The sequence below is a fragment of the Sus scrofa genome, chromosome 9 (assembly GCF_054392235.1).
Source record: "Sus scrofa isolate SSC_HxYL_T2T_F1_AM1 chromosome 9, Sscrofa_HxYL_maternal_Yorkshire_Landrace_v2.0, whole genome shotgun sequence".
In the NCBI taxonomy this organism is placed as follows: domain Eukaryota; kingdom Metazoa; phylum Chordata; class Mammalia; order Artiodactyla; family Suidae; genus Sus; species Sus scrofa.
The window spans coordinates 81,290,804-81,306,389 of NC_139391.1; the positions used below are offsets into that span (position 1 = coordinate 81,290,804).

Sequence of the window (15,586 nt, forward strand, 5' to 3'; positions counted from 1 at the left end):
GGCGCGGTTCTCGCCGCGACGCCGCACGCGGGTCAGGTAGAGCTCTCAGCAGAGCTACGAAGCTTTCCCGCGGGAGACTTTGAACGTAATGGTGGCTATTTCTCGCCTACTGCGATCTCTTTCCAGAAAAGGCCATTCCGCTCTAAGGAGATGGACCCCTGGGGTCTCTATGCCCACCTAACGGGTGCTGGAGAAGTGTAGAGGACACCCCTGGAGGCGTTCCCTGAAGTCGTGCGCTTCTCCAGCGAAGTGGGGGCTCAGAGCCAAAGAGCAGCACCGCACAGGTCCAGGCAGGCTTGCAGATGCTGGCCTTCGTTCTTCTTAGCAGACAGATGCCTGAGGATTGGCGATCGGGCTTGACTGGTGACCGGCTCCAGCGCCTACCCGAGTTCTAGGGCATCCACGCTTCTGTGCTCTGAACTGAAAGCCACTGGGCTTGGGGGCGGGAGGGGGGTGATCGAAGCCGAATGGAACGGGGAGCAGCGGTGTTGGCTCTTTCCTCTCGGAGCGAAAAGAGCATTTTATCACGTTGAGGGGGAGAGATGAGGGAAGGGACCAAAAATGAAGAGAGAATCGTATCTTAATAGCCTTTAAAGCAGGTCCAAAGAAAAGAAAAAGAATAATGGAGAGGTATGTAAAGGACTCTAAAATGCGAAGACCCTAAGAAGGATATCCTTAAGGAGATCCTTAAGAAGTTCCTCAGAAGGAACCGTGGACCAAAGACTGGATATCAGAGATTGAGGGGGTGTGGGGGGAGTCGACGGGTAATCTGCTTGGTTTGTAAGGAGCTCTGCGACTGAGAACGGTGGGAGGAGGGGAATGATGGGGAAACCTTTGTTTAATGAGGAAACCTAATTATTGCGCATCTGGAGGTCTTGGTCCCAACTGCGAGTTGAAGGCGGGTACCCCCCAGGGAAGCAGTGCGCATGCCCCAGCCGTCGGATTTGCATGATAAGGCGCACACGTGAGCCAAGCCAGGCGTAGCCCCCGCCGGCGGTGGCGGCCAATAGAATCCTGCTCTTACTGCGCCTCCCGGTCACATTGACATTGCGGTCCCCCCACAATAGGCCTTTAAAACCCACTTTAAAAATAAAAGGAGTGTTTTAGAATTGATTCTCACTTCGGCACGCTAAATTTCTCTGGAAAATAGACATATTTTATAACTACAAATACACTTACTACAAGCAAGGGTTAAAGGATTCAGAATTTAAGAAAAAGAAGACAGAAGAGAGGAGTCTGTTCAAAGAGCACCGGCGGGAAGTCAAGGAATCCTAGGGACTGCTGCCTTCAGAGCCCTGAGACTTGTGCCAGTGGAATCTCCTGAGGCTGATCTGTCATATGAAAATCACTCCTACCTTATGGTCCAAATGAGTCTCAGAAGCAGAAACGTTACTGTACAGGTCTGGCTTGGCTCCACCCTCATCCCTACACCCCATGGTTGCTGGGAGCTAGGAAGCTAGAGCACCTGTGGATCCACCCTTCCCCATTTCCCAGACACCAAAGGGGTCTGTGCTGTGAGGTCCATAGGTTAGCTCCCACATCTGTGAAATGGGCCTAATTATAGAGAGGCAGAGGGAGATGGAAAGGGAAAGACATGACATGAATCTCCAGCCTGTCTGGGCCTCTCTCACCTCCACCCAACCTCTGGGCCTGGAAAGGATAAGGTTGATTCTCCAGAGCTGCAGAAGGGGTGGGCCAGCCGGGAAATATTACCTGTCCTGCCCAGTCTGCACACAACGCTGCTGCCAGCCCTCATTGCAGCACCACCCTGACAGTTACCAACCACCCTGCACTCTTCCCACCATAGATCCCTGCCAGAATTAGGACCCACAAACAGGCCTCCAACACCCCTGAGAGTGCTCCTGTCCATGACAGGGAAACTGCTTGTTCATATCACTGAGATAAAACAGGTGGGGATTATTATTACTTGCTGTTCCTCTCCTCTTCTGTATAATTCACAAGTCTCCAGTGTAGTATTAGGCTTCAAATGCATTTGGTCAGGTACATACTTTTTCAGTCTCAGCTCAAACAATGTGATGCTTAAAACCATTCCAGCAGTGCCTCTGTTTGTGTATTGGGTTTTTCTTACCCTCCATACCCCTACAATTATAACATAGCCCCCCCCCCTTTTTTTAAGCAGGGTGTAGACCAGAGTTCCACTCCAGCCCTCCAAAAGGCAAGCCACTAAAGAATGACTTCAAGGCCCTATCTCTTAATCTGATATCAATATTATTTGACCAGTAAGTACTAAATTGATAAACTGTTAAGCATTTAGCTGCCAACATCCTTGTCTATATGTGAAGGAGATTACCCACTGAAACTTCAGAAATACCAGCTGGTAGCCTCTGAATAGAGCAAAAACTTTATCAAAATTATATTTTGGGATTGTCTTTGCAGAAATTAAGTTTTCATCTAAACAGGCCCAATAAAATCAAAAGAGACTTCAACATGAGATAGCCATATTGTTTAAAATACTTCTTGAACATTAGATTTGATATTTGAGGCTTTTTCTTGAACTATCTTTGTGCTTTAAGGAAAATAATGGTGCATTTGAAAGAAAATATAAGCTTGGGGGGGGCGGAGAGAGTCCATTAGCCAATCAATAATTTACCCTGCCCCCAGATGAAGTGAAATCCCTATCCCAGAATGGCTGCAATAAGTGAAGGGGTTATTCTTTTGGAGCATTTTGAGTAAAATTGAACCAACAGAAGTCTCAAATTCATGTCCCTGCACTTTGACAACAACTTACTGTCATGGTTGAGAGGAAAGACCAGCAGACTAGGGGTCAGGGAGGAAACACCGAGGTGCAGACAGGACAGTGACTGGAACCCAGCCTTCACCACAGGTTTAGCCCCTGGAGCTGCTGTATACAGGCCCCCTTCTCAGCATTAACCCAGACCACCCTGCAGTCTCTTAGTTTCCCATCCATGCTGACTGTAGGATGCTTTCAGGCTCCTGCCCATCCGGGCAGTTGAGGCTAGCCATTAACACTTTGTGCCCATAGAGTGTGTCAGTAAACCAGCTGAGCTGGGAGCATGTCCTTCACCTGTGGGGCTGTGACCCTCTTACTTAAGTTGGAGCTCATCAAGTTATGGGGAAATGGCAAAGAGGAAGATTATTAAGGACAACTACCAGAATGCAACTGGCAGTGTGGAGGCTTCTGGAACCAATATTATCTCCTCTTTGAGGACTCTGAGAGCTCTGCCCATAAATCAGTTGGGGTGGACAAACCTCCTATCCTTTCATGTTTCTGGCCTTCAGGAATGGAAGTAGTTAGAGAGATAGAGGAGATCCTTTCCCTTTCGCTCAGGTCAGCCAGAGGAGCAAGGAGTCTAGGAGGCTTGGGGCTCTGTCCCACTGAGACTTCTCCAGGCACCCTGTCACAGCACCTGCCCCTGCCTGCTCTCCTGATTAAAATCCGGTGCCTCAGATCCCCTGACCATCCTACAGGTGTTATTCTAAGGACATTAAAGGTGCTACAGGAAGCTTTCCTCTATCTTCGCATGACCAGGCAGCGAACCCAAGCCAGTCCGCAGGAGAGCAGGGCAAACAGTACATTGCCTGTACTGGCGTTTTCAAACAACGTGGATTACAGGCTGCATCTTGAATATGAATTAGCCTTCTGCGCTGGTGTGACTTCGCTTTGAAACACAACTTGTCAAAGTATGGTTTTAATTAAATGTCTTCCGGCCCTGAAAGATTACATGTTTTGTAAAGTATATCCTACCATGAAATTTACTTCCAAGATCTGAAATTAGGTACCTTGTAAATGTTTTCATAAAAAAGAAATAGGAAGAAGGTGTGTGTGAAAACGGAGCAGTTCATACTCGCTGCGCTCCTTTAAAACGTCCTGCGAGCGGATCCGGCGCCAGCCGGACAGGTTTCAGGCCGGCCTGTCAGCGGGCCGGGATGGAGGAAAGACAGCGCGCCCAGGAAGCTCGAGTAACCCGAACCCGCCCTGGCAGGCGCGGCCCTCGAAGCTTTGGCAGTTGGAGACAATTTAGCAGTCAGACAAATTAATCTCACACTGATTTGTTTTTGGATCTATCTGTAAGATGCTTTCGGCTGCTGCTGCTGACACCTGCCTCCCTCTCCTCCCCGGACCGTTGTCCTTGTCCCATGAAAGATGGAGAGAAGAGACGGTAGGATGCAGAATGACCCTCAGCTGCATTCAGGCAACATTTCATCTTGAAAGCTAAAGTTCACGTTTAGGAATTGCTGGCTAATATTTAGAACAACAGCAATGTTGATCCATAGCCGTCCTAACAGACTGTCCACAGCTGTTCCAAACCAACCTTAAAGCTTCCTTGGACAGAAAAGGACCCCTGAGGGTTCTCTATCACCTACTAGGGGATGTCCGTTACTCAGATAGCCCTCAGAGAGAAAAAAAAAAAAAAAAAAAGACTGCATTTGCCTGCATGGGGTCTGGGAAGGTGCCTGCGCACATGGCGTTTTTCTATTCCGTACAAAATTAAGAGCTGGGCCCATGTGGGATTCTCTTTTCCTAACTACTCTCTGAAGGTCCTGCCAATTCTGGCGGGAGTTGCTAGGTTGAGTAAAACTTGGCACACATGAGGTGGGGGTATGACAGGAGAAAAAGGGAGGGGGACGCATCTCCTTTCTTGCAGTTATTTGGACCTCAAAACAAACAAGGAGGGGTGGCCTGGTGGGGAGAGTTATTTACCACCCTCCACCTGAAATAAGCAAGACCAATAATGCGCCTCGCTTTCCGCCCTGTTTACTCCATCCCCATTCAGTGATTGGCAAAACAGGCCCTGAAGGCAAAGGCAATAATTGCTCCACGCTCTCCTTACTAGGGAAGTGTGTAGGCATTTGAAGTGTACTAAAAATAAACGAGGGAGCGAGAAAATGAAAAGGGGACAGAGTGACAATTTGCGGCAATTAAAGCGTCTGCGCATGTTGCCGGAGGAGCAAGGACCCACAGCGGTTTTTGTTTTCCCAGGCCTGACGATGTGACTAACTTGTTAGGGAATTTTCATCCCAGGTTGTGTGCGTTCGCGTGTGCGCTAGCGAATTCGGCAGCCTAGGAGGCCGCTGTAAGGGCGGGGCGGGGCAGCCCGGACCATTTCTGGGCCCCTGAGAACCCGGCTGGCCTTGGGAAAGAGCCAGGTCCAGCTGCCTCAGCCCTCCCTCTGCCCCTCCGCTGGTCCAAAGTGAGAGCCTCTCAGCTAGCGCTCTGCCATCACCTCTTCCAGGAACTCTGGGGGAAGTTTTCAGCTCTAAGGTGTCTAAGCTTAAAGGGGAAAAACAAAGTAATACCAAGGCTTATGGGGTGGGGGCAGTTAGCCAAATCAAAGCCTGGGAGACATTTTTGACAGCTCGCTTGAAATATTACTCTTAATTTTTGGACGACTTTCAAGAAGAGAAAGGGGGGTGAGAGTGGGGAGAACTACAGCTTTATCCTGCCTGTCACTGGAGGGCTCCAACCTTGCCACAAGCAGAACACACGGTGGGAAATTGCTTCAAGATACCGTAGGGCTCCCTTCTTTCCCCAAACCCTACTTGAGCTGGGAACATCCCATAAAAGTGGGAAGGGGGAGTCCTGGGTGCAAAAAATCTGCCTTGCCTGGAGGTCAGAAGGGTAAACCCACACCCTGGGCCTGGCTCAGGACACCCAGCCAAGCACCCCTGTGGCTCAGCCTCCCATTCCCACCTCTTCCTCTTCTCTCTCCTGTCCAGGCCTTGTCTAGGACCACGGGAGGGGGTAGGGGCAATGCTGGGCAGCCACCGCCCAAGTCCAGCCTGGGCTGGCTTCAATGAAAGCTGGCAAATCCAGCAAGTCTCGCAGAAATTTTCTTCAACCCTAATTCAATTTTAAAGCGGATTTTTACTATTAAAAATGCTGCCGAGCAACACATTGAATTAATCTGACTGTACGGTTTTAATTACAGTGAGGCTTTCTCTACAAATCTGTACAAGACAGTGGCTGGCTCTGGGAAGATCTCTGCCTCCTGAATTCCATTATCCGGCCCCATGTTCCCCGCAGACAGCGGCGCGTGGGAGCCAGCTGCGGTCGTGGGGGTCCTATTGCCCTATGCTTCTGCCTGCCCCTGGCTCCCGTCCTTCCCTGTCCCCTCTTTCACCCCTGCCCCAAGGAAGGCCTTGGATGCCCTCCTGTCTGTTGGCTGCCCTGAAATCCTGAAATGCTGCACTGGCTTTTAAACTCCTGGGCCCAACACCTTTAAGCCTCCAGAGCCTTCTTCTTAAAATGAATCATTTTGTCTGGGGAGAGTGACTGTTTGTGCGATTTTTTTAAAAGGGTCTTCCAGCTTCGACTTGGCAGTTGTGATGTTCAGTGTGATGCTTTGAAGGGGATGCAGGCTAAGGGATGGGGTGCAGAGGGGAGAAAGCTGCAGAGAAAACTTAGCGGGTGGGCTGCTAGGTTTGGGATCTAGCCATCCCCTTAGGTCCCTGAGTAAATAAAAGGTGCAGGGCTGCTTTTATCAGCCTTAGTTTTGTTTATTTGCTTTGCAACTTACATTGTGGGGCAGTGGTCCCTAGTGAACAGGACAGGGAAGAAAACAGGACAGGGAAGAAGTACTCATGAAAGGAAGCAGATTCACACTCATTCTTCTGCCCAATCACTCTCTTATTTTCCTTCTCTCTCAAACTCCTCTTCTTTCTACATCCCCTGCTTTCCCACTCTCTGCTTCCTTCTCCACAAAGTGTGTGGGAAGAAAGATGGTGAACCCAAAGGGACACAGCTCTCACTGTGTAAAGAAGCAAAGGCTTTGAGCTCTGTGGGGGAATGGGGGGAACACTTTTGCTCTCTGCACAGAATTAGTGAAACCTACAGAAAAATATTATTTCATCCCCCTGGATAGGATGGGAGGGGGCCTTGTTTCTCCTAGATTTATGTGAGAAAGATCTTATTCTGAACCAAAAAGAGATAATAGAGAGAAAGGGCACAGTTAGGGGAATGAGGTGTTTGTTTTGTTTTTTAACAACTCTCACTTCTTAGGGCTCTCAAACTGGTTACCTTCTAACCAATAAATTACCTTTTCATTTATTGGAATGTTAGAAAATAAAGGGACTACCAAGTGCCCATGTGCAGACATAAGCATGAAAATCACCAGAGCCTCGACATCACAAGAGTAGTCAGGTACAGAGAACTCTCTAATGAAAAGTGGTTTTCATTTCTTTTTCTCTTGTAACTAGAGAACCATCTTAGAACTCTCATGATAGCAAGAGGATGTTTTCCATCCCAGGTTTTCTGAAGAGTTGTCCCAAGCCTGGCCCTCCCTTACTGTTGAGGCATTCGCTCTGCTTTTGTTATTGTTAGTGCTGATGAAGGGATGTAGGAATTAAAACAGAGGGTGCTTCCAGGCATTTAGGAAGACGCTTGGCCAGCTATATTAACTCCTTATTATGCCTAAAAATAGTCTGCTGTTTCCTGTTGATGCTTGTTCTCTGCAACTCTGGGGCTGCATTTATCCTCCAATGGTCAGGGGTCCTGCTTTCCAAAGACTGGCTTGATTAAAGCTGACTTCCAACACCTCTCCCTCTCCCCTTCCCCTGCTACATTTCCCAGGGGGACAAAATGGGAGGTGGGCTCAGCTTTGGTTTATCCACCAGATTTAAAATACAAACATCACCATTTATCTTATTTTAATTGATGTATTTAAACACTGCTGAATTCTTTCTTCCTGGACTGAGAGAAGGAAGAGTGTCTGTGTTAGAGAGCAGGATCCTATGCTTGATGAGAGAGAGACAGAGAGGGAAAGAGAAAGAGGCTCTATATAACCTCAACACTGGAGAAGGTAGAAATATCTGTTTTACCCCAAATCCATTCTAGGCCCTGCTTCTTGGCTGTCTCTGTTAAGAAAACTGTGGATGATCACACAGCCTGGAAATGGGGTCATGGAGAGGCAAAAAGTGCTGAATTTGAAAATCTGGTTGTCTTCATTTTCATAACTCCCCTTGACTCCAGGTTCAAAAAGGCCTGGAACAGAAGCCTCTAAATTGGAACATCAGTAACTAATATTCTCCAAATTGGACAGTCTAGAAAAGGGATTTGATGCCCCCAGTAGGTACCACTGGTGTAGTGGGCCCATGCCATCCATGTTGAGGTTTCCCAGCTACCAGATCTTGGGCCCATGACAGCATAGATGAGAGAGATCTTGTCCTCAGACCTCAGTGAGCCTCTTTCGGGGTGAAGAGTAATCAGGGACCACATTTAGTTGCATTTTGGGGAATCTGGGAGGAGGGGGTGTTAATACGGCATTATAGTTTTCTCACTAGAGAAAACAATGCCATACTATCAGTGTTTTCCTGAATAATCTGATAATTTTGCCTCTTCCTGAAGATACCCTCACTAGCCTGGGCTAAGAAAGGAAAAGAGGCAGCTCTCATGTTCCCCCCAAGCTTTCCCAGGTGTATGTGTTAGGGGAGGGAGGAAAGGTGCCTGGGTTTCCAGGATATCAAGCACCCTTTTCCTACACACATACACAAACAGAATTTTACACTGAATGGGGAAAAGACTAGCAGAATTTTTTTTTTCCACCCATATCTCCTGTTGAGAAGGGGGTTCTTAGCATGACCATGTAAATCAATACCAAGTTATTTCTTTGAATTCAAAGCCTATTTATCCAGGTCTAATTTCTTTAGAATTAACGTGATAACTGAGCCCAACTTAGCAACCCAGCCCAACCAGGTCCTGATGGGCTTGAATATACTTCTAGAGCCCAGAAGGGGCTGCAAAACCTTTCACTGGCACACAACATATTTCCTGACCTATGTGTGCAGCAAACACCGGTTCATAGATAGAACAGCAGGGGCCTTTCTGACCCAAAGAGCCCATTCCTTGCGGACTCCCATGGTCTTGTGTTGCCAATCAGTTGGTATTTCTCCAAATAACACTGACGGCCAGAATGCAAGCCCCAACACTTCCACGTCTTAAAAAGCCGAAAGCAGTTTAGGCCTCAAAAGCTGCCTTTTAAAACTTCTTAGTAAATATGACGCTTTACCTACTATAGGTTCTAAAAGAGCCTGAGGTCTCCAGATTGCCGGCTTTCCTTCTATTTTGAATGATAAAGACTTCTTCGGCCTAGCCTGCCCTCCTCCCACCCCCAAAGGCAGCTCGGGTTCCCCAGCAGGCAAGACAAAGAGGTAGGAGCCAGGTTGCTGGCACTTGCTGCAAGCTGTGCACTGGAGCCTGGAGTCCCTGAGGTGTGTGCCTTTGCTCCAAGGCCCTGAAAAGTCGGGGAGTTCTTGCCACTTCAGAACTGGCTAGAGGTGTGGGCTGGACTAGAACAAACCAGGGATGACTTGCCTCAGCTCATGACCGCCTGCCCATGACACCGGGTGAAGCACTTGGCAGCCCAGATGCTGGGTTCATTTGGAGAGAAGAGACCTCGGGAAGCAGCCCCTGCTACAGCCAGCCACTGAGCACCCAACTCCTCTCATGGAGGCTGGTGGCAGAGGCCACACGTGGCAGCCACTTGTCAGAGGCCACCTTAGCGCACTGTGTGGGGCCAGACTAGCTCTCCTGCTGACTATTCCCAGGGAACGGCTGGAAATCTGGACGCTTAAGCCTGCGGTTTGGATTCTACCCTGCAAATGCGCAAAGAGACCTCTGTCAGGCAGGCAGGGACCCCTCTCTCACTCCACTCCCCAGCATCTGGTGGTGTGAGCTAATCTAGGTCGCTCAGTAGTTCTTTACCTTACGCAAAAACTGCTACCTCAGCACAGCTGCACACTTGCTCCTCTGGAACACAGTGCTAGGATGTTATACTCTATATAATAAGGGAAGGATGAGAGCCCCTAGCTACTACTGGGACAATTCCAGCCCTCCTGGCTTCTTCAGGTATTAAGCAAACAAGAAGAAGAAGAAGGAAATCGAGGCAGCTATGGGCTAGATTGGGAACTCAGTGCTCAGTGCTGAGACCTTCCCGGGCCTGGCCACAACCCGCCCCTCTCCGGTGCAGCCAGAGTGGGGAGGAGGGAGAGCCTGCGAGGAAAGCAGGGCACCTGCGAGCATAAAGAGAGAAACACACATGCACAGGGCGAGGGTTAAGGGGGGACTTTACTGTGTTAACAGCAAGCTGCAGGGTATAAAGCAATAAAACTGCCACGTCTACCTGCTAGCTTTGAGGATATTACAAACTAGCTCGGCGCGCAGCCGGGATGCACGGAGAGCCTGCCAGGGGAGCGGGGGACCTTCTCTTTTTCTGACTTTGCCGTCTCCCCCGAGACACACACACACAGATACACACCTACACACATCACCCCCTTAAAGAGCCCACCTTTCATTTTCCTTGAAGTTTTTTGTTGTTTTAATTCACTGCTGATTTGTAAACGCGTGGATCGGGTTACTGGTTCGCGTGTTAAAGTGCACCTCTTGTTAAAAGGTAGGGGAACAAGGCATGCCACTTAAAAATGAATTCAGAGTTACTGAACCGGCTCCCGAGGCTCAAGAAGTTAAGCGCGGCAGGCTAGGAAAAGGAGGGGGAGACAAGAGTGGACGCTGCTACCCTGGGAACCCTGGAGAAAACCCGCGGGCAGTAAGTTTAAAGTCCTCTGATAAAATGGAGGAAAGAAGGAAATAAAGAAAGAAAAAGAAAAAGGCAAACTAGTCTAGCCAAGCCTTGAGACCCCGAGCTGGGAGCTGGGAAAATCAATTACCATAAGCCGCTACTGCTTCGCCTAGTATGGAAATAGCGTCCGAACTGGGGTGTCTGCAGCCACATTTTCTGAAATTATAACGGCAAGCGGCACCACTAAATCCCCCACCTCTCAGGTTCCTTGGGGGGGACAACTAATGGAGTCCAAGAAAACAGGGTGCAAAGAAGCCCCCCGTAGTTTTCCCAAAGGGAGACCCACACTAGTCCATGCAACCTCTAAACGCGTTGACCGGAACCCTTAGATTGTATGTTTCCCGACGTGGCCAAAGGTTCTCGCTTTGAATCATTTATTCGCAGACTGAAAGCTGGCGCCGAGCCCGTGGGGGTCTGCATGCCTTGTCCCCATCGACCAGCAGTGCGGAGTCCCAGAGCCACCCCCAAAGTCCCAGGACCCGGACGCGGGCGCAGCAGGCCTGCCCTCCTCGGCGCCCAGTCCCCGGTACGGCTTTTCCTACCTGGTGGCCGGGCCTGAGCTGCACGCTGGGGCTCCTCTGTCTCTGCTCGGCTGCCTCGACCTGAGTGGATCTTGAGACTACAGGGAGAGAGACTAGATCCGCAGCCCTGGGCTGCTCCGAACTTAATGTCTTTCCCCAGTCCATCTTTGAAAGAGAAGTGGTTCTACCACCTGGATGTGCGGATATAAATCCCCTTGCAAATAATAAATGGATTAATAATAACAAGGTATGAAGTTCTTTTTATAGAAAAAAAGGAGAGAATTGAAACTAAATGCGGCAGTTAGACAACCATTTTGATAAGAGGATAATTGAGGCGACACTGGTGTATAATTAGAGGATAATTTATGCTATATCCACTTTTATTCCACCTCCCAAAATAAACCCAGTCCATAATCATTACAGGCAAATTGTTCTGAATTTTATAGCAGCAATTTGAACAAAGTACTGCAGTTAATCATGGGAGATTTTTGTGTATTCCTGATTAGAACTCTAATTGCCTCCTTCCAGAAAGTAAAAATAACTGTAAAACGACTCTATTTTTATCATTAACAATGTTGACAATAAAATAAAATCAATTGGAATTGTAATCGAGAGACAAATTTAGGACGAAGGCACTTTTACTTGGGTAGTTTATATTGTAATCAAGATTTGCCAAACCACTAACCGCATGTATCATTTGCATATATTTGAAAGCATTACAGTAGCTTCTGTTTTCAATAGGAAAAAATGCATTACTGTCAGTGCTCCAACGATTCGCTTTCATAACTAGCTGCTGTGTTCTGGGAGAAAAAAAGGTCTCTCTCACCCCTTTTTGTTCAATATATAGGAAATACGGCCTGAAATGGCAGGAACCTCGCCAGAACAGGGTCTGATTTTTCTTTTTCTTTAGCCCCCCCAACACCCTTACCCATGGGGTGGGGCCCAGGTGTGGGGGTTCTTCTTCCCTCTATGGTTTCAATAAAGTACGTCTAGAAAAATCCACGGTGACAGGGCGCTCCCGCGGGACGGCAGTGGGACTGGGGGGCGGGGGGAGGAGGTCAAGGGAGGGGGCCTTGCTTTAAGTATAGAGGGCACTGCTTCTGAGCACAGGCAGCCTGCTAGGGTGCAAGGGGACTGTGAGGGAGCAGCCCTCCGCGGACTGTTCCAGGGCTGCGGTACTGGGAACCGAGGCTCGGGGTTTGGAGACGTGAGCTGTGGAGGGAGGCATCGGCGACCGGCCGGGCTGAGGCACCTCCCACCCCGGAGGCCTCTGCTCGGAGCCGCGCGGCCCCCGGCTGCAGCTCGGGGTTGGGATTGGAGTTACCAAAGGTAGGCGAAGAACTCGGAGAGAGGCGCACACACCAGTGGAAGCCGTGCGCCTGTGACGTCAGGGGGCGACTGACCAATGGGGAGGCGCTGCCCTTTGGAGACAAACCATTCGACTCGTGGCGTCTGCATCAAGTCTGAAAGCAGACGCGCAACTTTCGCAGAATCCACCTTAAAATCTCTGCCTTAAACTGCACCAGCCCCCAAAAAATCCAAGGGGGGAAAAAGGGGGGGAGAGTAGATTCCCCCCTCCCCCCTCTCCTCTCCCATCCCTCCCCCTTCCTCCTCCCTTTGAGTTAACAAGGCCCCGCTCACTATATCTCTTTATATTAAAAATATATATATTAGAGAAGAGCGAGGGAGAAGGAGAACCACCTCCGCCCCCTCTCTTTTTAATTTTTTTTTTTTTTTTTTTTGCAAGGATCCCAAGAGCTAAGGTGGCTGCAGAGGGGAGAGCGGCGCGAGCCAAGTGGGGGAGGGTGGAGGAAACCCGGGAGAAGGCTTTCTCCAGCCCCCAAAGTTTTGATGATGACCATGACTACGATGGCTGACGGCTTGGAAGGCCAGGACTCGTCCAAATCCGCCTTCATGGAGTTCGGGCAACAACAGCAGCAGCAACAGCAGCAGCAGCAGCAGCAACAGCAACAGCAGCCACCGCCGCCGCCGCCGCCGCCGCAGCCGCACTCGCAGCAGAGCTCCCCGGCCATGGCAGGCGCGCACTACCCTCTGCACTGCCTGCACTCCGCGGCGGCGGCGGCGGCGGCGGCCGGCTCGCACCACCACCACCACCAGCACCACCACCACGGCTCGCCCTATGCGTCGGGCGGCGGCAACTCCTACAACCACCGCTCGCTCGCCGCCTACCCCTACATGAGCCACTCGCAGCACAGCCCTTACCTCCAGTCCTACCACAACAGCAGCGCGGCCGCCCAGACGCGAGGGGACGACACAGGTGAGAGGCCGCTGGGGCAGCTCGCTTCTCCCGCCTCCCGGCTGCCCCCCACCCCGCCCGCCCCGCTCCGCTCCACTCACTTCCTCAACGCCCGGGCCTCCGCCGGCCCCCTCCCCCAGGCAGCCCGGCGCGCCCCCGGCCAGGCCTCGTGCGCGCCCGCTCGCCTGGCGCCTGCCTGCCGGCCTCGCTGCCCCGGGCCCCTTCCCGCCGCCGCGGACCCTCGGCCTCCCCGCGGCTCGACCCGCCTCGCTCCTTGGTCTCCGGCGCGGAGCTCGGGCCGCGCCTCCCGCTCCGCGCGGGCTTCGCTCTACCAGATGGCCGGCACTGCGCTCTCCATCCTGCGGGATCTGTGCGCGCTTTGCCTCTCTCCTCCCCTCCGGGCTGTGACCTGGGGACATTTCTGGGCCGGAACTGGGGAGCGTGTTTTGCTCCCCAACCTAATGTGCGCAGCCAGTGGCCTACTTTGCGTGCAGCGCCCTTTGCGCCTCTGTGACCCGAGGGAAGCTGGAGTGGCCTCTGGCTCTGGTTAAGCTGGTGACAATTGGGTTCTTTCCCTCAGGCTTTGAGGGGTCTCCCACCCCCACCCCTAACTGTGCTCCCTCACTCTGGGTTTTCGATACACTGTTGGCTGCTCCTTTGTTCGTGGAGGTGAAGCAGAGGGCGCAGCACCCGTGGGGGACAAAGTTGCCGCGTGAGGCTCAGGCTGCTCCGATGCTGGTCTGAGCAGCTGGTTGTGTTTTGTTGGGGGTTTTCGTCCCTCTCGGCAGAATCATTTTCGAACACACCGAGGGATCTTGATGCACCGGGCTTGGAGCTAGTGACATCAAACCAAGTGGCCGCAAAATCGCTCGGGTGGCTCAAGCACAGCTTAAGGCACGGTAAAGCCAGGCCGAGGGGCCCGGCTCCGAGGAGAGAGCAGCCGCCCCGCGGCGCCGCGCGCCCCAGAGAGCAGCGGGCGCCGCCTCTGCTGTGGCAGAGCTGGGCTGTTTGCCCCGGGGCCCAGGGCGCTCCCTCTGTCCGGCCACCGCGCACGATTAGTCTGAGTCAGGGTCGGAAAGAAGCTTTTGAAGCCACTGGGAGCACCCGGGCACTGTGAAGCCAGAGAGGTTAGGGTGGCTTGGAGGTGCTTTGAGGAAAGCCTGTTGGCCTTGCGAAGACTCGGGTACAGGCCAGGCCAAGCTCAGGGAGACTGCAGCAGTAGCCTCACGAGTAACCGCTCTTCTGTATCCTTTGCTTGCAGATCAACAAAAAACCACAGTGATTGAAAATGGGGAAATCAGGTTCAATGGAAAAGGGAAAAAGATTCGGAAGCCTCGGACCATTTATTCCAGCCTGCAGCTCCAGGCTTTGAACCATCGCTTTCAGCAGACTCAGTACCTGGCCCTTCCTGAGAGAGCTGAACTGGCAGCTTCCTTAGGACTGACACAAACACAGGTAATTCCCGAGGAGCCCAAGTATCCCTGAAACGCTGACCCCATTTGCAGATCCGGCAGGGAGTACATCAGGAGGAATTCTTGGCCTAGTCAACCAAGGATGGAAGGAGCTTAATGACAAATGCCTTTGCTCAGTTACGCACTTCCTGGGACAACACTCTTGGAATAAAAGACCTGGTATTGAATGCTGGATTGGATTTGCATATCCTCCCAACCCTCGGCGACCCGACCCCACCCGAGCCTAATATCCTTTGGTGACCAAACTCTTAATTTAATCAAGTCCTATTTCAGAATAGAACAACACAAAAGAGAACAAGCCTGTAGAAGAAAAAGAAAAAGGTGTTCAGGCCAGGAGGCAGAGTAAGATCCATAGTTTTAAGAATCCTTTGTGGGCCCTAGAACTTAACAAGGGTTTCATCTCATTGACATTGAAAGAATGAATTATGAAGTGAAGGGGATGGGGGATGGGGAGCCAGATAGGCATAGGCTCCAATAGGATTTAGTAAAGGGACCAAACTGTTCATCCTAGGATGGATGAGGTGAGTTTTTCTGAAAATTGCCCTAAACTCAGTGGTTGAATCATCTTGGCTGACTGGCTGGTGCAGGCTAAGGTACCTCCCTGGATCACAGAACTTAGGAGCAATGGCAGAGCTGGAGATCAAAGAAAAGCCTGCCCAAAGTACAGTAGGTGAAGCCTCTTAAGTACAGTTGCTGAAGTTTTCCTGTCCTACTAATTTGAAAGACATATGGGGTATTACAAACTTCACAGGAAGAGATTTAGGCTGGTGTATTAGGACT

General features: G+C 50.9%; 1 protein-coding gene and 1 long non-coding RNA gene across 3 annotated transcripts in view; one reads left to right on the forward strand and one right to left on the reverse strand.

Annotated features, from left to right (window-relative positions):
* Positions 1-15,586, reverse strand: part of LOC110255475 (uncharacterized) — a 47,568-nt gene that overhangs the window by 26,567 nt on the left and 5,415 nt on the right. The gene's annotated exons all lie outside the window — the stretch shown is intronic.
* The window catches only part of DLX6 (distal-less homeobox 6), a 36,655-nt gene that overhangs the window by 18,746 nt on the left and 2,323 nt on the right, over positions 1-15,586 (forward strand). The window contains exons 4-5 of one of the 2 annotated variants that reach the window (XM_084977081.1): positions 12,825-13,355; positions 14,596-14,789. In XM_084977081.1, the coding sequence (XP_084833207.1) occupies positions 12,929-13,355; positions 14,596-14,789 (621 nt within the window). In that variant the 5' untranslated portion in view covers positions 12,825-12,928. Of the gene's footprint in view, positions 1-12,542; positions 13,356-14,595; positions 14,790-15,586 lie in introns of those variants that run through there. The other variant, XM_021063385.2, reaches the window with a different exon arrangement.